This window comes from Hevea brasiliensis, chromosome 10, assembly GCF_030052815.1.
Source record: "Hevea brasiliensis isolate MT/VB/25A 57/8 chromosome 10, ASM3005281v1, whole genome shotgun sequence".
Lineage (NCBI taxonomy): Eukaryota > Viridiplantae > Streptophyta > Magnoliopsida > Malpighiales > Euphorbiaceae > Hevea > Hevea brasiliensis.
Window position 1 is genome coordinate 22880055 of NC_079502.1, and position 27769 is coordinate 22907823.

The window sequence follows — 27769 nt, forward strand, 5'->3', positions numbered from 1 at the left end:
AAGCCATCTTCAATTTATAGTCTTCACCTAAATGTATCAAGAAGATTCCTGAATCATCCCTATTCACGTTTTCCACCGTTAGACATGATTCAAGTTATTGCTGCTGAAGGCAGCTAGAAGCATCTAGAACCCGTTAACTGACATTTGTGAGTTGGTCATTATTGCCTAATTTGTAACTTCTCATGCTAGCAAATAATTTCCTTATAACGCCCCACTACAAGTTAACTTCCACTGCATGATTATTCTTAATACACCAAAATAATAATTAAATCACAAATTAACTTTATAAAAAACTATGAAATTGCCATATTAATGCAAATGACTATTAATAATTGTAATTTATATTTTTTCTTTTAATTTTAATATAAAAAATAATGTAATATTTTTAATTTTTTATTAATTATTTTAAATTTTATTTTTATTACTTTTATCTCTCAAACTTTTTAATAAATATTTCATAACAGAAAGCATATATATATAATTCCTAGAGTTCCCTTTCATAGTATTGCCATATGACTAATATTTGGCAGAGTGACACGTGGAATTCTTATCATATGTAAATTATAAATTATTTAATAGTTACCTTATTAATACTATAATAAGTAATCATTATTCTAGAGTAACTTACGATATATATATATATATATATATATATATAAAATTAATTAATAATGGGTATGAAAATAATTAATAACTCAGACTAATTATTTTTTGTGTAAACAATCATATGTTCATATCACAATGTACTGTCAAAATAGGTATATCAAACATGTTGTGGTAAAAAGTTGATATTCATGCTGCAGAGCTTACTGCAGGATATTTCAACTAGAATGAAAGAGATGGTAGTGACTCATTGCAAGGATTCTATCAAGGCATTATGCTATTTTGTGTTTCACGTCTTGAAGTGAAGGATACAAAGCAACCTAAGTGCACCTCAGGAAATTGCAACTTAAAGCTTTAAATTTACATGCCTATCTTCCCTGGTAACATCTGTAAAACCTGCACGATGAATCTTAATCCTCAATGGAACCACACTTAAATACTAATGCAGCAAATCTAAGAAAAGTTTACAAATTACTGTGCAAGTAGATAATGGCAAATTCACACATTTTTACATTAATTTCATGATTACTGGATACATTGCTTATGCAAATGCAGGGATTGAGTGGAGCATGTAGAAAGAACATTTGAGGTTGGAGGTGAGAACGCATTGTAAAGATATGATGCAACAGCTTACAATCAAGTCCTTCTAAATGTCAGGCCCAATGGCATCAACAAGAATGGCCAACCAAAATAGAGGATGTATTGGATGACATACCTATGGTTATCTGATGATCTATTACAAGAAAACAATTTTAAGCTATTCAAGATGTTTGTGAAGAAAATGCATGCAGACGAGGTAACCAGCATTTATACAAAGTCATAAAACAATCTGTATGTTAATTTTCATTCACCTTCATTAGCATTCATATTTATTTTCCGGCTTACTGTCCAGATCCTAAGAAGTACAACCATGAAATAGTTCCATTGGAGCAGTCAAAGCCAAAGATTCCAATTGAGATTCTTCCAGAAGCAACCAAGGCAATGGCACCCTTCCCATAGGATAAAGAGACAGATATGAGAGTTGATGGTGCTGCTACTGGTCACCCAGGTCTACTTGCTAGTTTGGTAAAAAAGATCAAATCCCTATTCTTCAAGTGAATTGCAGCCATTGTGGAAGAGAATGTTAATGTTAACAACTTGCCCTTCAAGAGTTGTGTTACAACAATTTGAGATATCTACTGTTTGAATAAAAGAATCTGCTTTATCCCTATCTCACTCAAATGTACAATTGCCTTCTGATTAATATTCTGTTGTTCACTCACCAGTAATCACCACATGAACAAAATCCATCTCTAAAGTGGTGGAACCTACGGATGTCCCGCATAATAATTTCTCGACACATGAGCTTAGAGATCAATTTTATTACAGTGTGACAATCCCCGCACACGCGTAGGTTCTTAGTGATTCTTATAATGGTGCCTGGACTTGTATTAATAAGAACATAGGCAATTGCCAATCTTTCACTGTGATCCCAAAGCATCTTCTCTTTGAATTCTTCATCAACATTATATAACACTGAACTTGTATCAGGCTTGTATCCAACTTCCTTGAGTAGCTGATTCAATTGCTTTAACTTGGTATATATATTTTCTATTTGTGGATGTGACTTATCTCCAACTAAGAACCGATGAACCATTTTATCTAACTCAACAAAGCTGCAGCCTGGGGGTTTAATTAACCCCTTTTCTCTTATCAACATTCTAACCCTTTCCACATCATCCCATCTTTTCTCAGCAGCGTAAATATTGGAAAGGCAAATGTATCCACCCACCTGTTTTGCATTTAGATCAAAAAATTTTTTTGCGGAGATCTCTGCTATCTCAACATTTCGATGTAGTCGGCAAGCATTCAGGAGTGCTGCCCATATATCACTTGAGGGATTAATTTCCATGGTCTTTATAACCTTGTATGCTTCATCTAAATGCCCCGCTCGACCAAGAAGATCCACCAAACACGAATAGTGAGCAAGTACAAGCTTTACATCATAATCTTTTGTTATTGTGTAGAAGATTTCTTTACCTTCAGCAACCAATCCTGCATGACTGCAAGCTGACAAAACTGAAGTCAGAACACCTTCATCTGGAATAATATTGTTCTTGATCATTTCATGAAAAAGAGAGACAGCTTCTCTCCCCATCCCATGAATGCCATATCCAGAAATCATGACACTCCAACAAATTAAATTCTTTTCAGGAGTCTCGTTAAAAACACTATGTGCACAAGCCAAATTTCCACATTTAGCATACATGTCTATAAGGGCTGTTGCTACAATGGTAGTTGCACCAAACCCTTTCTTAACAAGGTAGGAGTGAACAGACATGCCAAATTGCAAAGCTGTGATCTGATCACATGCCCCAAGCACAGCTATAAAGGTTACTTGATCAGGTTTGGCTCCTTCCAAAATCATTCGACAGAAAAGCCTTAAGCTTTCGAAAGCATAGGTGTTTCTTGCATAGCCAGAAATCATAGAATTCCACGACACTGTGTCTTTCCGTGCCATTTTTTCAAATAATTTTAATACGTCGACCAAACAATTACAGTTAAAATACATTTCAATAAGAGAGTTCATCAAAAAATCGACACAGAGTGCATTCCCATTTCTGACAACATAGCCATGAATCTCTTTTCCCTGCTTCAGTGCAGCTAGCTCGGCACAAGCACAAAGGAGACCAACCAAAGTCATGCCATCTGCAGACAATCCAGTTTGCTTCATTAAGTAAAAAATGGCCAAAGCCTCTTTCGGTTTACCGTTCTTCACATAACCCGATATCATGGTATTCCAAGAAGTTATATCTCTCACAGGCATTCTATCAAATATTATCCTTGCTGACCGAATGTCTCCAAACTTGGAATACATTGCAGTAAGAGAATTACCCACGTAAATGTCCGAGCCAAACCCAGTAAGCACTACCTCACCATGAATCCTCCTACCAAGTTCCACATGCAATAAATCACCACAAGCCTTGATAACAAAAGGGTACGTAAACTTATCCGCGTTCTGTCCAAAACTAGACATTTGTTTATACAAAACAAGAGCTTTAACTGAAAACCCGTTGCAAGCATAGCCTCTAATCATAAAATTCCACAAGAAAGAATTTTTCAAAACGATCCCATTAAAGATCATCTGGGCATCAGTCATATGACCACAAGTTGCGTATAAAGCTGCAAGTTTGGTGCTTAGATAAGTGTTATTTCGGAGATTGCCAGAAGTAATGATGTAGGCGTGGAGTTGCTGGCCTTTAGTAAGGGATTTGATGTTGGTGAGTGATTGTAAAATAGTTCCACATTGAAGGGAAGGGAGTGGTTGTGACAGAGAATTGTCTGCAAAGTTGGCGGGGCTAGTGAATGGCATTTTCTTGAGAAAAGGTGGACTGTGATGTTTGAGGAGCTTGAGGTTGAGTGTAAGAAAGCAATCCATGAAGGAGAAGTTGAGCCCTGCGCTTGCTCCTTGAAGAGAATGCTGGCGTACAAAATGGAAGGTATTTCAGTTAAAAGTTCATCTCCATGCACTCCAGAGGTTTTCTCTTCGACCGGGTTCATGGGAAACAGAGAGAGAGAGTCATGGGTTCCGCTTGCATAATTTGATAGGCAGTAGCAAACACATTCGGTTTACTTGATACGCTATGGACAAGCTATTGATTAACTAGCGCCTTCAGACAGACTTTAATAAAATTGTAATATCCAATTTTTTTCAAAAGTTACACAAAAATAAATTTGGCAATTTTTGAAAAAGTTTAACATAAATTTTATAAAATTTCGAGATTCATATAATTTTTAACCAATATTTGGAAGTTTGCTAAAGTAAAAAAAAAAAAAAAAATGTCAATCAAACTATTAATTAGCTAAAGTCTTGCATTTTCAATTAGTGATGTCTTCTAGTTCTCTCTTTTTCTTTTGTTTCTTGCCAATTTCATTTCTACGCTTAAAGGGTATGAAGTATTCACATTGTTGATTCCCTTATGTAATGTAGGTGTTTGTTGAAATGCCTTGTAGAGTAATAAGCTTTTGGCAATCATTTTTTAAGTGAGATTAAGGTAGGTGTTATTAGTTTTAGATATTCTTTTTATGCTACAGCTTGTGTTGTACAGTTGATTAATAATTAATTGACTTAAATATTAATTTTTCTTTATGCTCCTAATCTTGCAATATTGCATTTCTCTATAAATAGTTGCTTATGGGCATTTACATAATTTGACACTGCTGCATTTATTTTAATTTATAATTGAAAATTCACATGTTTGCCCACAAGAGTGGAGACTTTGCTAGGTTGACCTTGTTAACCCTATTTGTACTTTATTACAAACTTAGATCAACAATTAATTCAGTACCTACAGATTGGATTTCCGTAACCAACCTTTTTTATTTTGAAAATCTTTGATAGAAATATAAATTATTAACGATTTGGGTTTTTGACCTGTTGTAATATAAAACAAATATTTAATCATTCAATTCTCAATTTAATCATTTTTATATAATCCTCATCTTCATATTCTAGTTTTGTTTTACATGTTATGAATTAAATTAAAAAATATTGTAAAGAATAATGGAAAGGTATTCCATTATGCAATTGGAACTTAAATAAAGTTACCTGATTGATTGCTTATGTAACTCAATGGAGAGTGGGTTTTGATGCATTTTTTTTAGATCATTTGATAATACTACATTCTTTAGCATACTGCCATTTTTTTAAGAAGTGGGTCCTTTCACTGCCTATGATTTTGCTTTGAACTTGCACTGATTGAAGATCCCATTCATTGATCTATACATGGTTGCTTTCCTTGCGAGTAAGTTGACTAGAAAGAGATAAAGTAACACGCCAAAGTCTACTAGACCAAATTATATCTTCAGATTTGATACAACAATGATAACTAAATGCTTTTTTTTATTATCATTGTGTAATTTTTTGTAGGATACTGATTTAGTTACTGTTTTAGATCACTTCATATTTATCTAAGCAAAAGCTGTTGTGCCAGAACTTTTGTTGCTTCACTAGAGAGATTAAAGCTAGAATATATGGTTTATAGTGTGCAAAAGCACATGTTTGACCTCATTAAGACAATTGTAACTACACAAGGATTAATGGCTTTTGGAAGGGAACCTTGTCAACATTCTTCATATAGCTCCATTTTTTTTCAAAGGCAACAAAATTTGTTAAGGCATAACAACCAAAATTGAGAGTACAGAATGGCGGATTGATGAGAGAAGGCTTTCATACAAAGTTTTCACAGCCATTAAGTGACTTGCTTAATTGTTGTTCTTCACACAAAATTATTTACTTCAAAGCTAGTGCTTAAGGTCAAAATATCATAAATCGGGTCTTGAATTTCTAGAGGAACCAAGGATCCCAATATGTTGCAAATGACCTTTTGAGCATCTCTTTCAAATTTAAAGTGGTCAATTTTTGTGCATATGATACATATAGGAAGCAATTGCTCAAATTATCTGGGAATAAGGAACCACAAATTTTGAGAGGTTCATTGTCCATGTTGCATCTAGCATTACTGCTACCATACTCTGCATACCACTTGACATTGTATGTGAAAACTTGAGATTTTGTTCCCTTTTGTACTTTTCTTTGCTCATACATTGATAAGTAGTAGAACAACCGACTCTTATATGCTGCTACTTGATCTACTGACCCAACTTGATTTTACATGGTTATTTATGTTTTACTACTTATATTATAGAATTGAGATGAAACTAGGGCTAAGTTCTTGAAAATGACAAAGTTTATGTAGATATCAGTATTTGTTTAAAGAAGCACATGGCTTGCATTAGATGTTGAAATCTTGAATTTAGATTTTTTGACAGAAAGTGATGAAAGCAATTTAAATATCTATTTGAAAATTGGATTTTCTAACTAGGAATTAAACTTGGGATATCCATAATTTATGGACATGCTTGAATATTTAGAGAAATTCTAGAAATTGTAAATGGTTAGGAGATAAATACATCATGGTGAAAATGTATAATTGACGGCACAAATTTAAGGGAGGTTTAATTAGGCTGCAAAAGTGAATTTTTTGGGGGAAAGAAAAGGATTACAATTCCTGAATTAACAGCAGCAGTAGAAGAAAGCAAGAATGCTTACTAGCATACTTCAGCTAAGAATATTTATTATCATATTTCATCTGCATTCAAATGTTTAATGTAAAGAAGAACTCTTCGTGAAATTTCCAACTAAAGTGTACCCGCATCAGTGAATGTATAGAATGCAACTAAGAAAGAACAAAACTAAGAAACTACTAACTAAAAACCACATATATATGACTAATTAAAGATGTTTTATAATTGAAAATTCACATGTTTTCTAAATTACACTCTTACTATGAACGTAAAAGAGTTTATTACTTATTTGAATTCAGTTCCTTTAAAGGACGCTCTTCAAAATTTTGCAATCATTTAAATATAAATATCAAGCAGTGAGACAAATTTTATATGCTAAATTAATAATTTAAGTGTGTGTGTATATATATATATATATATATATATATATATATTAAATTCAAAATAAATTACCTGGCCATAAATTTTCTATTATTCAAATGCACCTTCCGAAGATAGTCTGCATGAAAAATTCTAGGGAAGAAAGAGAAAAACAAATAAGAAAATGTTATTTAATTTTGGTTGTTCAAATTTATTTTAATTTAAATAAATAAAAAAATATTACTTGATTATTGTAATATTACATAAAGATACCTAATTTAACTGTTGCATTGAAAGGAGACCTTGCATCATGTTAGTAAATGGGACACTTGGATTATTCACGCTCAAAGTATGTAAATGACCCTACTTTATATAATTTATTCTTTGCTAATGGAGCAAAATATAATGAACAAACACAAATTTTATGTGTTATAAAAAATAAAACTAAAGAATTTAACTTAAATTTTTTATCTGGGGTTGTGTTATTCATAGATTGCTAAGCACATTAATTTTAAACACATCTATGAAGAAAATTATAGTGATGCTGTTGAATATATAAAAGCTAGAGAAAGTATTGGATGCAAAAATTCTACACACATCATTGTAGGTAATACATTTGATAGATTAGAGACTGCTTCTAATGAAGTATGCTCAAGAATTTGAGATATTTGTTGCTTTCCTTTTCTGTAAATGTACAAACTATTAATATAAAGTGTAATTAAAACTATCTAAATAATTTTGAGTACAACATAAAATTAAATATTTAAAAAAAAAGTACCATTCAATTATGAAATAATTTTTACTTGACATTTTTGTTGACGATTTTGTCTTCTGCTTCTCAAAGTGTCCCTTTAGTCATGCATTTCTAGCTCTTTAGGCCTTACATGAGGAGAATCCAATATTGACATCTCATCCTTTTCGACATCATTGACAACATTTTCATGATTATCATTCTCATCAACATGAGATTCAGTCAATTTTAATCTTGCTAATTGATGATCAAGCTTGACTTCAAGGTTCATTAAACCTTGTTGGCACATTTGTCTACTACTATCATTTCCTTGACACTTGTATATGAAATTCCTAGCTATACACATTATTGAATGGTGCCACACTGTCTTTACTTCATCTTTATTCTTAGGAAAATTGATACTATTCTCATAGAACATCATTTCTCTTTTAGCTCCTTTGGTCCATCTCTTTAAAATATAATGATTTGGAATTCTAATCACATTTCTCAAACTAAAAACTCGTAAAGCATGAGAACATAAAATTCCTTTCAACTAAAAATTTTTACAAGCACATGAAACTTATAAACCATAATTTGGAGTAGCACGAAGGTAACACAAAATTCTTTTGACTATAGACCAGAGCTATTTTGAGGGGTTGTGAACAAACTGAGACACCTTATTTACTGCAAATGATATATCAGGTCTTGTAAGAGATAAATACTGCAATCCATCAATAATATTGTGATATAAGTTATGATCCTGAACTGGGTCACCCTCGTGCATGCAGAGTCTATCATTAGGAGTTATTGGGGTTGCAATCCCATTGCAGTCTTGCACACAAGCCTTGGTCAACAAATCGGAGATGTATTTTGTTTGAGATAAATGAATAGCTATTTTAGTTGGTGTCACTTACACACTTAGAAAGTAGTCTAAGGTACCAAGATCTTTCAACATAAACTCCTTCTGTAAGGAAGCAACTAGACCTTGTAAATGGTAAGAGGAATTGCCAGTGAGTAATATATTGTCCACATAAACCAAACAAAAGGCTTTGTATGTATCACTATGCAAATAAAAGAGGGAAAAATTGACAGTTGACATCTTGAACCCATACTTCACTAAGGCAGATGAAAGGTGTTTGTACTATTGTCTAGGTGCCTGACAGAGACCTTCGAAGGAGCGTTTTAGCTTGTAGACAAAATTTGGCTTATTTAGATCCATGAAGCCCAATGGTTGTTCCATGAAAAACTGATCATCTAGCTCATCGTGTAGGAATGCATTAAAGACATCCAATTGCTTGATGTTCTAACCATACGTCACTACAAGAGATAAGATGACCCTTATTATTATCAGCTTAACAATTGGGGAAAAGGTCTCCATAAAGTCAATGCCAGGACATTGATGAAAAGCCCTTTGCTAAAAGTCTTGCTTTATAATGATCAATGGACCTATCTGGCTTTTTATCACACCTTACCCATCTGTAAGGCATAACATGATCCCGTAGAATACCTAATGAATTACCGAACTCCACCTACCGATAACTCATTAAGTATCCTACAAGGAATTTTGAAACCATTTTCTTACATTTTGGAAGTGGCGAGCATTTTGGTAAGAGCTAAAATTATTTATTCAAAGCTTTAAAACTAGTATAATTTTTTGTCCATTTTTATTTTTCCGCAAATTTTAGAAAAATTTCGGCAGAATGCCATCTATCTTTTGAGAAAACAGTTCTTTAAACACCTAAAAAAAACACTTCTAATAAATTTCCATAACTCCCAACCTCCAAATAATCTCAATTCAACTCAAAATTCTCAAATCAACCTATTTCAAAATAATTCCATCCACATTGCATTCAATAAAGCTAATTTACATTCACAAGTTTAATTTACAGATATAAAATTCAAAAATAATATTATTACAGTTTATAAATACAACTGCTCAACTTTACATTAATACAAATGAACAATATTTATTTACATCAAACTAAATTACATTGGGTATAAAATAATACCCGTACAAAATCAGCGAAAGCTTTTCCGGTTCAGTAGCTCACTCTGTTGCTTTTTCCTTGCTCTTATCTGCGACAGCAAAATAAGCTATCGCTGAGTATAAAAATACTTAGTGGCGCACAATAAAGATTTGAAATGCAGCACATAAAACATTCATTGATAAATCATAATTTAAGTATTTCACAATTACATTTCACAAATTATCAAAACTCATTATAGCACAATTTTGGTCAAACAATTTAATAAACATGGTGTTGCTAATTCATACACAACTTAAGCCATGATACAAAATTTTCGATCATTGCTGTGTTGTACACCACGACAAAGTGATCTACAACCCCACTAATAGAAATCAATGAGGGACGTGGCTAGCTAGCTAATGAGTACTCATCCGATCTACAACCTGAATTGGTAAACCAGAGAGGGAGAAAAAATAATCGATCTCACCCCATAAATGGAGGAGGAATAATAAGGCACTGTCATGCTAAGTGTGAATCAAAAATCTATTTCAAACATTTTATTCAAATAATTCATGAGAAATCCGATAGATTTCCAAAGTCATAGTTTCATTCACAAAGTGGCAACACAATTCATGATTAATACCAAATTTTCATAAATCATACCAAACCAATTTTTCAATAACAAAATGCTCAAATAAGGTTTATTGTGCACAAACCTGACGTGAGTCGCCTCTAGGCCTTAACTCAGTCTCTCAGTCCTTCTGAGTCTTTCTAAGCTGAAACACAAAATTTATAGTATCTCAGTATCTTTGCTTCATAATAATTCCCATAACAAATTCCAATATGTTTAAACTTACATTCTTGCAAATTTTCATGTTGTGGTTACTATTCATGGTACTATTCAAGTCAAAATATTGACTTTCTTATACTTAAAAGGTTTGGGAACTCCAACTATACTCACATACCACATTTTGGTCACCAATTTTGTTGGTTTTAGTTGTTTTCTCAAAACTTAGGTCTTTTAGGCAAAATTGCAAATTTTCAGTTTTGGTATCTTAGGTTGCACTATTCCATTGGTCATGTTGCTATTAAAATTTGGCTAAGTTTTCTTCATAGAAATTGTTCCTTATTGTCTTAACTTTATTCTTCTTTTTGAATCACTCTATTTGGAGTTTTGTAGCTCAAGTTATAGCCATTTGAATCATGGCTGCCGGATTGGACTTAATCCAGATTTCTGGGTTCCAAAACTGGTTCTGGCAGTTTTAAGTCACTAATTTTGGGTGGCTAAATGACTTGGTTAAGGGAATAATTTGGGTTTGTGTTCTTCATAAAAGTTTTAGATCTATATCTCAGCTTTCTACTGGTAAAATATCAGGTCATTTAGACCTGCCTAGCCCAAGTTATGGCCAAATGAACAAACACTGTTCATTTGGACATTTTTGTACAGGTCAGATTACCTAAGTCCAGATTTGGTCAATTTGTTCACTAGGTTTTGGTCACTTTTTGGGCATGATTCCTCAATGAAAAATGTGTAATTTTGTGTCTAGTTTCATTCCCAATTGGCCTCATACCAATTGGGCTTGTAAATTTTCAGTTTTGGTCCCTGAAAGGGACTTGGGTCATGCTGCCTGCATACTGCCCACATTCAATCCGAATCTCTACTCACTTCCAACACTTCCAACATACACCAATTGGTCACAAATGACTATTTCTCACCTTAAACAAGGTCAAACACACCATTTAACAAATTCTCACATTTTTGTCTTCCAAACCCTAGGTGCCAAAACCCTAATTCACATATTTATTACATTTAATTAATTCTAAGCATACCAACATCACTCCATCACTCAATTAAGCTTCCTAACATAATTAATTCAATCAAAACACAAGCAAACCACTCCCCTCCATAGGCTGGCCGAATTTTAGGTTTGGTCCCTCACAATTGTTTTCATTTCATTTTAAGCATATTTCCAAGTTCTTCATGCTATAAATACTTTAATTAAACTAAAAATTTAAGGTGAACTCACTAACCTTGAATTGTAGAATTTTCTTCTTCCTTTCCTTCAAGTTTTCTCTTCTTTCATTCCCTTGCACTTTGTTTTCTAGTTGCCCAAACAAGTTTTAACTATGGTGGCTTATTTATTTATCTTAAGTATGGTTCTAATCCCCTCAGTTGTCTAGACCGACACCAGTCACCAGAACAGTAAAATATGCCAGGCTATGCAAATAGGGGTGTTACACTTTTGTTGTATTCGGAAAAGCCATTTGCACCTAATGATATAGGCAGCTTCATGCCGAGGAACTAGCTCCCATGTTTGTGTTTGAAGTAAGGCATTCAATTCTTATTGCATGGCTTCTTGCCATTACTTTTCCTTTACAGTTTTAATGTAACAAATGGGTATTAATGGAGAGGTCACAATATTAGAGAATGTTTTGCGTTTTAGGTTGCTAGTTTGTGACCTTGTCACCATGGGGTGGGTTTTGTGTTGTCGATAAGCATTAGGTGGATGATTTTTTAGGTCAACAACTAATGATAATCCTTTAGCTCGTGATGGTGGGGAATGACAAGAAGTATGTGGCCAGTATGTAATGCAGTCAGATGGTTGGTTTGGCGATGTGGTGGATGGGCTTAAGCAAGTTATTTGATGGACAGGTGTTGATGAAAGGCTAGTGGGGGAAGTGGGTTGCATGCGACATGCAATTATTGATGATTGTTGTAGTGATAGGGGCCCAAAAATGCTAGGTGGCTTGGGTATGAGTGGTGGGGGAGGTATAAATGCTAAAGAAACTTAGTGCTCCATATCATATAGAAGTGGAGCTATGGTCTGGCAAGAACTATCCTCATCACAATGGAAAGGAAACACCTATTCATGAAAAATAACATGGCGCAAGGCATAAAGTTTTCCATTTGATAAATCCAAACAGGTATAACCTTTATGCAGTTTATTATAGCCCAAAAATGCACATTTGGTGGAACGAGCATCCAATTTATTTAAGGCATGCGGTTTTAACCATGGATAACAAAGATAGCTAAAGGCATACAGGTCATTGTAATTTGGAGAGTTGTTGAAGAGAATTTCATATGGGATGGATGGGGTGGTGTGGGTAGAAGGGATCTTGTTTATAGTGTAGACGATAATTTCAAAAGCATGAGTCCAGTATTTCTGAGGTACAGAAGCATGGGGTAACAAAGCTTGGCCAGTTTCTACTATGTGCCTATATTTGCACTCAGCGCAACTATTTTGTTCAGGAGTATATGGACATGGCACACGTTGGGTTCTCCCATTCTCTTATAGATAAGTGGTTAATGCTTGAAACTCTCCACCCTAATCAACCTAGAAACTTTTAATTGGCAATGAAAAATACTTTTCAACCAAAGTTCAAAATTGAATGAACACACTTAGGACATTAGATTTCTTCTTAAGAAAATAGATCTAGCAATATTTACTAAAATGATCATAGAATAGAACATAAAAATGAAAGCCATCAACATGTGGAACAGGGGAGGGTCCCTAAACATCAAAACAAATTAATTTAAGAGGTCTAGTAACTTTATTGCTAGATTTAGAAAAAGGAAGTTTATGTGTTTTGCTAATGCTATATGCATTGCAAGGAACATCACAATTTTTATTCTTAACAGATAACAAATTATAATGAGAAAGAACTTTATAAAGAACTTTATCATTGGCCTGACCCAATCGAGCATGCCAAGTACTCAAAGCAGTGGTGTTGGCTTGTGGTGGTGGCAAGGATTTGATTTGAAGTGGCATGGTGTAGAGACCTCATTCACTCAGGCTTTGAAACAAAATATGTTTCATGTGGATATCCTTCACAACATAAAACTCAGGAAAGAATTCAATAGATACATTATTCTGCTTAGTGAAGGAATGCACATGTGACACCCCTTACCCGATCTACAGTGTAGCCGAGCAAGGTGTGCCACATTCGGTGTCAGAGTACCTTATCTTATATTGTCGTGTACATTATTAATTTAAATTCCATTTATTCATATTTTTCCATGTGTGAAAATTTTTTTTATCACAATTTATTTTTGTGGAGACCCAGACAGAGTCTCCTCTATTTTATTAGCGTTTGGCGGTTTCATTATTTACCTGTTCAAAATCTCATATCATATGTCATATTATCCATCTCATTCTTTTCCATATCATATCATATCATCATGGCTCATATAAATTTCAAGTAAATATTTTTCATTTCATTCATATAAAATTCATATACAATAATTTACAATTTATTTACAATCAAAAAATGAATTACATAATTTATTTATGTACAATGAACAAAATACAAAATTTAGATACACATGGGCCCTACCAAAAAAAAAATGGATTGCTGAAGTGGCACGTCACACAGTACAAAGTCTACTCCAACTCACTGTCCAGACAGGTCCTGCTCACTACTACCTACGCGATAGAAAAATCAACGCACTAAGCATAACGCTTAGTGGTGCATAAATTAAAGTAAAAATAAACTAACTAATTAAAAATAATTATTTCATGTATAATTTCAATAAAATGCGAATTTTATAAATTTTGAGTCATTTACATGTTTGTTAAACTTTGGGAGCAAATAAATTTATCAGGATCTTTTCTATTCACTTATTCCATATTCAATCTTATTAAATTCATATTAGTGATCTATTCATGTAATTGTTTAATTTTAAAGCTTGTTACTCATATTTGTGCCCAAGTAACCTATGACAGACTATAGAGACTGGATACACAGGAGTATACTAGTTAAACATCTATATGTCTATCATGTATACATTAGTCATATCAAACATAAGGCCAGCGAGTAGGCATAAAGCCAAAAAAATCATATCAGGCACAATGGCCAACGGGCAGGTATAAAGCCAGAGGAATAAGCATATCAGACAGATATTGTTTATTAATGATCATTCATGTGGCCAGTACTGCAATCTGTAGTCCCTAATTGGTATACCAATCGATCCATGCTATATACATAAATCTAGGTATACTTTGGGCAAAGTACTATTATTAAGTACTTATAGTTTCATTATTTCATGTTATGTACTATTTGTGTTTCATAGCATTTTCATGTTACTTGTGATGGGAAACATAAGTCCCACATGCATATTCATGTCACTTATATGTTTAGCAATTCATTTTAGTTAATTTCATATCATATGACAAGTCATTTTATGAACCTTTCTCAAGGTTCAGATTTAGTGTCTTAAATTCACCTAGCTAATTGGTTAAGATGTAGCCACTGTTTGGCCACACTTCCTTCATGGAAGTTGTTTCTCTATGTCTTATCTTTATTTTATTTGAATCATGTCATTTGGAGTTTTAGAACTCAAGTTATGATCAAATTATCAAAACTAGTTCATTAACCCTTTATGGTTCCAGAACCAGGCAAATTCTGGAATCAAATTTTGTCTAGTCATTTGGGCATGTTACAGTCATTTTTAGGCCTAATGTCCTCCATATGAGTTGTTCTCCTATGTCTTAGGGTCACTCAAGTTCAAGAATCATAATTTTTTAGGTTATGTAGGGTGAGTTATAGCCAATTAATTGACCTGGACTCATGAACCCTATACATTTAGGATTTCAGGTTCAGGTCAGTGTCTTTGCTTCTCATTTTAGGATCCTTAATCTCCAAATATGAAGAAAATTCCTAAATCAAAGTTGGATTTCTGTTTCTTAGGTTTCCAGAGCAGTTTGGCTCATCCCAATTGGAGTTTCCTAGTGGGAGATATGGTATCAATAATGTTATGGAGTCAAGTAGCTATTTAGTTCAATTTCAGGATTTGGGTGGCTAAATTGTTCTAACAATTTAGCTAAGTTCCATTAGGTTCTAGGTTTTGGTCAAAACACCAAAATTGTAGTTCTAAGTCTTATAGAGATTTTCACTTTGGTTTCACTACATTTTCAGTTTTGTGGACCAAGTTATGGCAATTTTACCAAAACTGGTTGGGTAGGTATAAGTCTAGAATTTTTAGATCAGTTATGGTTCTGGTTAGAATTGTTGACATAAATTTTTCTAGCAAATTGGTTGGGTTAGAGTCAGAACTGGGCTCTATGTTCTCCATGAAAAATGTGCTCCTATGTCTAACCTTTCCAATGGTTCAAGAAACAAGTTATTTTGACCTTCCTAGAGTAAGTTATGGCCATTTGAACATTTACTGTTCATTTGGTCATTTTTCTAGGTCTAGCATATGGTTACCTAGATTCAAGCCAATTTAGGTCATGTTAGTTTCAGTTTTTGAGTAGAGTCTCTAAATAAAAAATGTGTCATTATGTCTTAGGTTTGATGTCCAATTAGCCTCACACCAATTGGAGCAATGTGGCTCTACTTATGGTCACATAACCTTGTTGGACTTATAGGTCCAGAATCATGCACAAAAATTCAACACTCCCAATATTAATTCCACCCAACTTCCAAACTTTAATCACATTCATGGCACTTCGAATAGTCAAAAAATGGTCTCAACAAAGTCAATTAGGCATCAATTCGTAAAACCCTAATTTTTGGGTCAAAACCCTAACTTCAAATTCTCAACTCATACATAGCACATGTAATTCATAATCTAACTCATTTATACTCATCACATGCCATCACTAAATAGTTTAGAACAATTAAAACCATCAAATTCTCATCACTCCCATGGCTACCGAAATTTAGGGTTCCATTTACTCATAGTATTCTTTTTAATTTCATGAAATTTTAGCTTAGTTTAACATGCTAACCATACTTTGAGAAGAAAGAAAGGATATATAGTGCACTAACCTCAACTTAAGCCAAATTGACCTTGCCTAAACTTCAAATTCTCTCACTTTCTTGGCTACCAAAGGCTTACTCAAGGTGTAAGAGTAATTTTTAGTGAAGACAAGTATAGATTTTAGGGTGAGAAAGGGAAGGAAATTCAAGCTTGAAGCTTGAAAAATGGCGGATGAAGAGTTTCCATGGAGTTTGGCCAACAAGAGGAAAATGAAGAAGATGATAAGTTTTTTTTTTTTACTAATTAATTTTATTTGTCTCTACTTATATATGTTTGTCTAATTTCAACTGGTCAAAATTTTTAATTACATCATCCTTGTGTCATGCTTATGTAATAAATGATATGTTAATTTCATTTCTTTTCTTATCTTCTCTACTCATTTCCATTACATAAATTCATAATTTTAATTCATTTTAATTATTTCATTCTCACTCATTTTGATTGACATTTAGGTCAAGATTCAACACTAAGGGTGAAATGACCAAAATGCCCTTTGTTGTGTTCATCGAGTTATAATTGTCTGTACTGATTGACTAAATTTTCTTGTATTTTTCTTGGCATTTTTATTGTCATTAATCCTTATACATCCCTTCAATTGCATTCCAAATAATTATTTTACAGGGTTCCCCACGAGTTTGGAGCTTGCAACTGTCTTCATAATAGCTTCCTGTTAGGGTTACCCGTCGCTGTGACCTCCGGCTTATTTAACCAAGTTGCACTTCGCTTATTTTATTTTTCTTTTATTTTTTTTGATCTTTATTTAACCATCTCATGATTCCTCTGTGACACCCCTAACCCATCTACAGTGTAGCAGAGCGAGGCATGTCACACTCGGTGCTGGAGCGCCATAACTTATCTTATTTCATTCTTAATAATCACATTTAATTTATTTGATTTGGGGTCAATTTATTAACCGGGGAAGCTGACGGAGTTTCCCCTAAATTTAATAATATTTGATGTTTTCCCACCTGTTAAAAATCTCAATAATAATTCCAATAACATAAATTTTCTACAATTTCAAGCTTCATCTCAATTTTTCAAACTCAAATTTTCATTCAAACATTTCATACATAATTAAAATGGCACTCACATTCATAAATAAAAGACTCCATTTCATTAATTTATATAAATTTACAAGTAATTACATAAGTCCATAATTTACATTTTACATAAGTCCATAATTTACATTTTACATAAGTCCATAATTTACATAACAAAATGAATATATAACTACAAAATGCAAAACTACTAACAAGCCTAATGGGTCTGACCCAAAATGCACTGTAGTGGAGGTAACACCAGACTCAATGCAGATCTGGACTCACCCATTCTGGGGTTTGCTAGGCTCTTTATCTGTGTCTCTAGTACCTACGCGTGGCAGAAAGCAACGCGCGGCAGAAAGCAACGCGCTAAGCAATATGGCATAGTGGTGCCAATATAAAATAAAAGTAAACTAAATAAATAAATATGCAGAAATTATATTTTTTTATTTCATGTAAACTGAAATTTTGGTAATTATTAGTAATATTATTAATTTAGTACTTTGTATGTTCATTATTTGGTAATAAATTATTAAGACTTATTTTGGTTGCCCAAGTAACTTATACCAGTTGATTGGACTGGATAAACGGGTAAACTGGCACTGAGTACTAAGTACCTCGAGCCATCACACCATCGGTCACAGAGTGTCTGCCAGGTGTGCAACATAACAGCTAACTAGCTATAATAAACATCGGGCATAAAGTCGAGTATGTCAAGTACAACAAAATGGCCAAAAGCCTTGATATCACAAAATGGCACTATATGCCATAAATCACGGAATGGCACAAAGCCATATGCAGTACTTCTATCGAAACCCTACTGGCATGCCAACCTATCCAAACCAATCATACTAGGGCATGTTAACAAATTTAATTGTTTAGTTCTTTGTATTTGATGTTTGGTGGTTACTATTCACCTTACTATTTATGCAAAAATATTGACTTTTTTATAATTAATAGGTATACTAGTTCTAATTATACCAAAATACCATATTTTGGACTTTACATTTATTAGCATTAGTTGCCAATTTCAATTCAAAGCTCATTGGAAGTAATTTCAAAAATTTAGATTTGGTCACTTAGGTTTATTGTTCCATTAGACTAATCTACAGTGGGAAATTTGGTTAAAATTTCTTCATAAAAGTTGTTCCTTAATGTGTCTTCTTTAATTCTCTTTTTGAATCACTCCATTTGGAGTTTTGTAGCTCAAGTTATGCATTTTTACCATAATTGGTCGAATTGGTCCATTCCCAGATTTTCTTGCAAATTTAGTTCTAGTAGTTTTGGTGTCCTAAGTTTGGCTAATAATTCGAATAGGTTATGGTCAGAATTTGGATTTTTGTTCTCCAAGCAAGTTGTTCTACATTGTCTAAGCTTTCCATGGGTTTAAGAATTAGGTTATTTGGACCTTTCTACACAAAGTTATGGCCATATGAATAAACACTGTTCATTTGGTCATTTTTCAGGTCTAGAATTAGGATACCCAGATTTAGGTAAATTTTAGGTCACTTTAAGTTGGTTTTCTGGGCAGGGTCTCTTCATGAAAAATGTGGCATTATGTCCCTAATTTCACCTCCAATTGGCATTACACAAATTGGAGCTACACAAGCCAAGTTATGGCTATGAAAACCCACTGGACTCAAGTCCAGAATTTCTGGCATAAAAGGGCAGCATCCCAATTCATAATTCAATGCCACAAAAAACTTCATTTTATGGTCAAACCATGCCAAATGGTCACTAATTGTCCATTAGAACATCAATTCACCATCAAATTGGAAAAACCCTAATTTTTTTCTCAAACTCTACTTCCCAATTTTTCCATTTTACACTATATATGAAAAATCAAAGTTCTCATCCGTATATTCTCATTGTTAGTAGTATGTCCTATAGCATATCATTTTGTATGTATCTTGTACATATTTTATTAATGAAAGGCAATTTTACTTTTCTATTATTTATGTGTAATTGAAAAGGTCCATTGATATTTTGTTAGAAATTTTATTCTTAAGTTGTTAAGAATATGAGTGACAGTATTTCTAGAACAAAGCATCATAAATTGGTTCACAATCGAGGATACTTCACAAAAGACATGACTTATCTAAAAAGATTTTAATTATGTTTGTTTCCAAGGTATTTATATGAGATATAAATAAGATGAAGTGGTGAGTCTCATGCCATATAACAAACAGGATAGGCACTTATACATGATAAGTAGGCCGAACCAGTGATGCTTATGACAAACACATAGAGTTTACTCTTGTTAATGCATTATCATATATCATATCAGTGCATATAATTTTTAGACCTGAGACAACACAGTTATCTTATATATAGGTGGTTTGAGTTTGATACTGCTTTCATACTTTGTACTATGTATGTGTATATGGGCATGTGTTGGCTCCTACTAGTTATATATGGAGATAGGTGTTGATAAAGATGGAATCCGTAACCCTAAGTAAATAGGGATGAGATCCTATGTTCATTTAATTATTCTTGATGATTTAAGTTCCTGGCCAGGACAAATAGATTTAATCAGAAAAGAGTTTCTTATAAGAAAATCTAATTAATCAAGAATTGGAATTAAAAAAGAACACAATGTTCATAGTAAATGAAGTATGACATTAACCATGACTCCAAATGGAATTGAGATTTTGTAATGGAGAGATTCTAGTGCATAGTAACATATGATTAAAGGTTCATTTAAGGTATTCCTTAGTACTAATTGGGTGGCCATGACATGCTATGCTAGGTGTCAACCATGGTCTACGATGTGCCTGAAATGATTTAGAGAAATCATTTAAAGTAACAAATAGTTCTAATGATATTATGGGATAATATCATTTATCATTGCCAATAAGTAATGAGCCCAGTAAGTCACACAACTACACAAGTTAATCACCAAGTAAAATGTAATTTAATTGATTAATTAAAGAGTTTAATTAATTAATTAATTAGGTTTAGTTTGCAATTAGATTGCAAGGTCCCTAACATGACTTCAAACTAAATATAGGTTATTGGATGCATAGTATAAATTAAATTTATATTTAAATTGTTTAAATATGAATTTAATTGTAAAAAATTAATTAATGGAGATTAATTAATCAATTAATTTATATTTGATATAAATTAATTTGAAGAGGAGAAATTATTATTTTTTGAGTTGAGAACTTAAATTAAAAATATAAAAAAGTAAGATTAAATCATATAGTGACATGTGGCACCATGAGATGTGGACACATGGCACCATATGATCTTGCCACTTGTCTTCCTATGATGGAAGGCTACTTTTCATCATTTAAAAGGAGCTTGACACTTGACTCCATAGGATTAAGTCAATCAAAAAGTAAGATGGGATCTTATAGTGACATGTGGCAAGGGTAAGTGAGGTTTGACTTTACTACAAAAAGGAAAAGGAGGAAAGAGAATTTAATTTTCTTCTTCCTCCCTCATTTGGACGGTAACATTGTCACACCCTACCCCTCTGTAAGGCATAACATGATCCCGTAGTATACCTAATGAATTACCAACTCCGTCTACTGATAATCCATTAAATACACTACAAGGGATTTTAAAAACTTTTCTTCTTTTACAGTGGTGAGCACTATTTACAGGTGTGAAAGACTTTGGTGAATTGAAGTGAAACAACTAACTCATTTGATTTATTTGGAGTATCTGTAAAAATTTTGGCAAGGTGCCATTTGTATTTTGGACAAAACAGTTCTTCAGAAAACCTGTAAAAAGCACTTCAATATATTTTCAAATCTCAACTCCAACATTTTTATCAACACAACACATTTCTCAAGTCAAATCCACAGTGATTTTCAAAGACTAAGATACAAAAATATAACACAATTTTTACAAGCCAAATAACTCATAATTATTTTACAACTTTCTCAGACAACTTAAAGTTTAAAAGTGCTCAAAAACAAGAACAAAATATACATACAGTGAATATACATTACAGTACAAAATGCCACATGTGGTATACTCACTATACACAAAAATCTCTCGCTGGCTATACTAGCGACCTAGCTCACGCTCTGTCTGTCTCTCTACTGCATAAAGAATAAAGCTATCATTTGAGACAATGTCTCGATGGTACAACATTTACCAAATACAAATTTTAAATCATAATTCATAAATCATATCAATAGTGGATACTTAAAACCATAGTTAAATTCAAGACAATAAATGTCAACAAGAATTTAAACTCCATTTGTTAATATCACAATAATTTTCAATAAGTCAGATCATGGTTGAATTCAATAGACAGTATATGTCAATAAGAGTTTAAATCAATTTCACAATCTCACAATACATAATAACACAATTCGATCAAATAACTGAAGAATACAGTGTTGCCAATCTATAACACAATTTAGGCCATGACACAATTTTTCCATATATGCCGTGTTGTACACCACGACAAGACATGCTCACCCCAATAATTGAAATCAATGAGGGAGGAAGCTAGCTATATAATGAGTACTCATCCATACTCACCTCAGACTGGGAAGTCAAAGAGGGAGGAACATAATCATACTCACCCCAGACTGATAAGTCAAAGAGGGAGGAATCATCACACTTACCCCATTAATGGAGGAGGAACATAGTATCAGTGTCATGCCAATTGTGAGTCAAAACAATTACAAACATTTTATTCAAATGATCCATAAGAATCCAATAAATTTCCAAAGTTATAATTTCATTCACAAAATGGCAACACAATTCGTAATTCACTTCAATTTCCACAAAAACCACTTACAGTGCTTTTCAATCAATAAGTATCCATCAATATCATTCAAACAATTTTTCACAGTTTCAAACCATTCACAATGTTTTTCAATCAATAAGTGTCCATCAAACACATTTTCACAATTTAAAACAATAATATACAAATAGTCAATATTTATTTCAATTGAAAAATTCAAGAGAAATAGTTGTTGTGCACAAACCTCTGATATTTGTCTCCTGGTCCTGACTCAGTATTTCTTTCCCTTTCTTTGAGTCCTTGTTAATCGAGAAACACAATTTGAAGTGTTTCAGACCAAATTAAACTGTCTCTATCGATGGGGTTTGGTAAATAATGCACTGAACTCAATTATTCACTAAGTCACCTAATATACCGACCCTCATTGCGTTTTAGGTAAATTAGGTTTTAGTGTCGTTAATATGTCACATTCGATAAGGTTTTAGATTTGGTATGTTTTACCAAAGTTACTTCCTTGCTTAGTGCATTTTAATGCAAATTGCTGGATTCCGGAACACTGGTTTGACCTAACCGGACGATCTAGTTCCCTCGGTTTTCGGGTCTCGGTCAAAACTACAAACTTGTAGATCTAGGTCTTATTGCACGCGGGGCAAAATTTCAGGTCAATCCGAGTTAAGTAGACCAAGTTATGGTCATTATACTATTGCTGGTCAAATGGTACCATTTTAGGTCAATTTTAGGTCAATTTGGTCAACTCTGGTTCGGCCAGTTTTTGGACCCGAACTTGTGCAAGCTTTTTGACTTGCTTATGGTCATTTCTGGGCTTTGGTATCTTCATAAGACTTGTAGGTATGGGTCTTAACTATTCATGGTTAAAATTTCAGGTCAATTGGACCTGTTTTGAGTGAGTTATGGCCTAAACACTCACTGCTGCCCAAATGGTCAGTTTTTAGGTCTCAAGTGTACCTAATCCGAATTGGTCATTTTTCACATCACCTTGCAAGCAGAATTTTGGTATGTTCTCTCAATGAAAGTTGGCACATTTTGTGCCTAGTTTCACCTCCAATTGGTCTCATACCAATTGAGGTTACACATTTAAAGTTATAGGTCTATTTGCACACTGTCCTCTATGTGTCTTTCAAACCCCAATTCAAACACACATTTAACTTGCTCTACCTTAAATCCCCATACCCAATTCTGATGTTATACCATTCCATATTCATTTATCACTTCTTACTATGGTCAATTTGGACAGAATACAAACATTCTCAATACATCAATTACAACCCTAAACCACAAAGTCCAAATTTAGCAATATATGTACATAATTACACCTAATCATTACATATAATTTCCACTACTAATTTACATACACATTCATCAATTCTTCTATGTCAACATTCTGCCAATACTTCCATCAATACATACAATTATTCAAGGGTCCCCAAGCTGCCGAAAACCTTCTTCAACATCAAAGTGCCCTACAATTTACCAATTCCCATCCAAGTGCATAAATCACCATATATATGTGAAATAATCCTCTAGGATATTAAATCACCATGATCAACATTATTTCTCATCAATTATATGCATAAATATCTCATCAAAAACGTGACTCCATGGCTGTCCAAAATGAAAACAACAATAACTCTTCAAACTCAAAATTTTCCTTCACAAAACCAACACCCATAACATGCACACAAAACTTAACAAAGCTATCTTCAAAATTATGGACTTACCTTATGCTTGGAGCTTGTTAAACCTTGCTTAAACTTCTCAAATTTAGTATCAAACTCTTCCTTGTGATGTGTAGACCATTTTTAATGAAGCCACTTAGGTGATTGGAGGTGAAATGAAGGTGGTTAATGGAGCTTTTTCAATTTGCGGCCATGGAGGTTTTTGGAGAAATTCATACGGCCATGGCAATTCCCAAGCTTGAAGATGAAATGGCAGATTGTATAATGGGTGTACACCTGCCCCTTTAGTCCTTAATTAATTCCCTAGTGGTCCACTCACCACATTTAAATCATATTATAAGCTTAAAGTGCTAATTACACAATTTTCACTCCACTTTTGGTTATTTGCATTAGGTACCACTAAACTAATTTTTCATTTTATTTTCTAAGTGTAATATTATTTATTTTTAATGGACATTTAGGTCAAAAGACACTTCGGGATGTCAATTGACCATAATGCCCCTGTTCGGGTGGCTTTCCCGATTTTTCGGTATTACCGGGTTTTGTCTGTTTTTCGATTTCTCACTTTTCTTTGTACTAATTATTTAATTTTTCTTTGATCTTTCTAATGATATTTATTCTTCAATAAGGTTCTATTTATGTCCTAAAAATGTTTTCCAGGGTTACCCATGATCCAGGCGATCAACGGTCCACGCAGTGACTTCACAGTGCTGTCACACATCGTTTGGTTTCACGGCTCTTTTAACTTGATCACATTTCTTTGCAATCATTTTTCCTTTGTTTTTCTTGTACTTTCTTTTCTTTTATTTCATTATTTTATGTCTCCTCACTCTCATTGAAGTGTGGTTCTAGGCATCCTAGCTGTCCGGACAACACTGGTCACTGGAGCAGCAGAACGCACTACCGAACTTAGGGGTGTTACAATTCTCCCCCCCTTAAATAAATTTCGTCCACGAATTTTTACCCAGTAGTCATCTTACAATAGTCATACGTTTATTTTCTCCTTTCTATATGATCGTATAATTTTCTTTTCCTCAAATTTGTATAAGTCTTTTAACAATCTAATACAATGTTTGATTTGTTTGGATAACACCAATCTCCTCTTACTATTATGCTGTCTAATATTTCGGTTCACGTTGCTTCTTGAATGACCCTTGAGGTCATGTTAGAATCATTCATCAGTCATTGGTCCTCTGACCATTCTAGTCCATAGTCTTCCTCACATTCGTAATATTTCTTTGTTATATATGAATCAACTGTTCAAATCTCTATTTCCATAACTCTTTTTATCTGTCAATATTCTATAACTTACTTCTTTTTTGTACTGAACTATAACCTTTCGATATTCTAACTTTTAAGTTTTAGATCCCTAAGTAGGATTTTCAAACTTATTTCTAACAATTAAATTACCCGCATAACTATACCAAAACAGATGCCGTTGGTAACTATTCTTAGCTAGGTATACTATCGGGTAGTACGTAGCTCTACACAATAATCTCAAGTCGATCAGAATCTGCGACTACAATTATAAACATCAAGAACATTGCATAGTTACTATGATACATCCCAATAGATCAAACTTTGTTATCTTTTATTCTTTTTGAATTCACCGATATTCGAATCTTATTCGATTACAATATCCATTAGCAATTTCTAACAAGAACCTCCTTGCCCTCATCTAGAGCAATTCCATTCTGCATCTTACATTTACGTCCTCTTGCCTTACATTAAGTAGGCTCGCCAATTAGCTTATAATTTTATGGTGTGTCACAAATACTTTTCACGATAAACTCTTCCAAAACTAATTTCACTTGTTATCACAATCCTTATCCTAAAGGACTAGTCACTAATGCATCAAAATTTATTTCCACGACCTCTGTACAATAATACAAGGAGATTTCCTCCCGTTAGTGCATATTTATAATGTAATGTACTTGTATGTATCAAACATTTGAGCGATTGTAGTTACCGACATAAAGATTTCAAATTCACGATTCAAATTCACTTTAAAACCATTGCTCGATACCACTAAAACATGTCACACCCTACCCTCTGTAAGGCATAACATGATCCGTAGTATACCTAATGAATTACCAACTCCGTCATCGATAATCCATTAAATACACTACAAGGGATTTTAAAAACTTTTCTTCTTTTACAGTGGTGAGCACTATTTACAGGTGTGAAAGACTTTGGTGAATTGAAGTGAAACAACTAACTCATTTGATTTATTTGGAGTATCTGTAAAAATTTTGGCAAGGTGCCATTTGTATTTTGGACAAAACAGTTCTTCAGAAAACCTGTAAAAAGCACTTCAATATATTTTCAAATCTCAACTCCAACATTTTTATCAACACAACACATTTCTCAAGTCAAATCCACAGTGATTTTCAAAGACTAAGATACAAAGATATAACACAATTTTTACAAGCCAAATAACTCATAATTATTTTACAACTTTACTGTACAACTTAAAGTTTACAACTGCTCAAAACCAAGAACAAAATATACATACAGTGAATATACATTACAGTACAAAATGCCACATGTGGTATACTCACTATACCCAAAAATCTCTCGCTGGCGATACTAGCGCTTTTCGCCTGTCTGTCTCTCTACCTGCGACAGCAATAAAAAGCTATCGCTGAGACAATGTCTCAGTGGTGCACAACATTTACCAAATACAAATTTTAAATCACAATTCATAAATCATATCAATAGTGGATACTTAAAACCATAGTTAAATTCAAGACAATAAATGTCAACAAGAATTTAAACTCCATTTGTTAATATCACAATAATTTTCAATAAGTCAGATCATGGTTGAATTCAATAGACAGTATATGTCAATAAGAGTTTAAATCAATTTCACAATCTCACAATACATAATAACACAATTCGATCAAATAACTGAAGAATACAGTGTTGCCAATCTATAACACAATTTAGGCCATGACACAATTTTTCCATATATGCCGTGTTGTACACCACGACAAGACATGCTCACCCCAATAATCGAAATCAATGAGGGAGGAAGCTAGCTATATAATGAGTACTCATCCATACTCACCTCAGACTGGGAAGTCAAAGAGGGAGGAACATAATCATACTCACCCCAGACTGATAAGTCAAAGAGGGAGGAATCATCACACTCACCCCATTAATGGAGGAGGAACATAGTATCAGTGTCATGCCAATTGTGAGTCAAAACAATTACAAACATTTTATTCAAATGATCCGTAAGAATCCAATAAATTTCCAAAGTTATAATTTCATTCACAAAATGGCAACACAATTCGTAATTCACTTCAATTTCCACAAAAACCATTTACAGTGCTTTTCAATCAATAAGTATCCATCAATATCATTCAAACAATTTTTCACAGTTTCAAACCATTCACAATGTTTTTCAATCAATAAGTGTCCATCAAACACATTTCCACAATTTAAAACAATAATATACAAATAGTCAATATTTATTTCAATTGAAAAATTCAAGAGAAATAGTTGTTGTGCACAAACCTCTGATATTTGTCTCTGGTCTGACTCGATTTCTTTCCCTTTTGCTGAGTCCTTGTTAACTGAGAAACACAATTTGAAGTGTTTCAGTACCAAATTAAACTGTCTCTATCGATGGGGTTTGGTAAATAATGCACTGAACTCAATTATTCACTAAGTCACCTAATATACCGACCCTCATTGCGTTTTAGGTAAATTAGGTTTTAGTGTCGTTAATATGTCACATTCGATAAGGTTTTAGATTTGGTATGTTTTACCAAAGTCACTTCCTTGCTTAGTGCATTTTAATGCAAATTGCTGGATTCCGGAACAC

General features: G+C 33.3%; 1 protein-coding gene and 1 pseudogene across 1 annotated transcript; one reads left to right on the top strand and one right to left on the bottom strand.

Moving 5' to 3' along the window:
* The first annotated feature begins 671 nt into the window (after positions 1 to 671).
* On the top strand, positions 672 to 1813 carry LOC110655141 (beta-amylase-like; annotated as a pseudogene).
* Positions 1436 to 4254, bottom strand: LOC110655152 (pentatricopeptide repeat-containing protein At3g12770-like). Its single transcript, XM_021811352.2, has one exon. The coding sequence runs from the start codon at positions 4019 to 4021 to the stop codon at positions 1862 to 1864; it is 2160 nt and encodes a 719-aa protein (XP_021667044.2). The 5' UTR covers positions 4022 to 4254; the 3' UTR covers positions 1436 to 1861.
* Positions 4255 to 27769: the final 23515 nt, after the last annotated feature.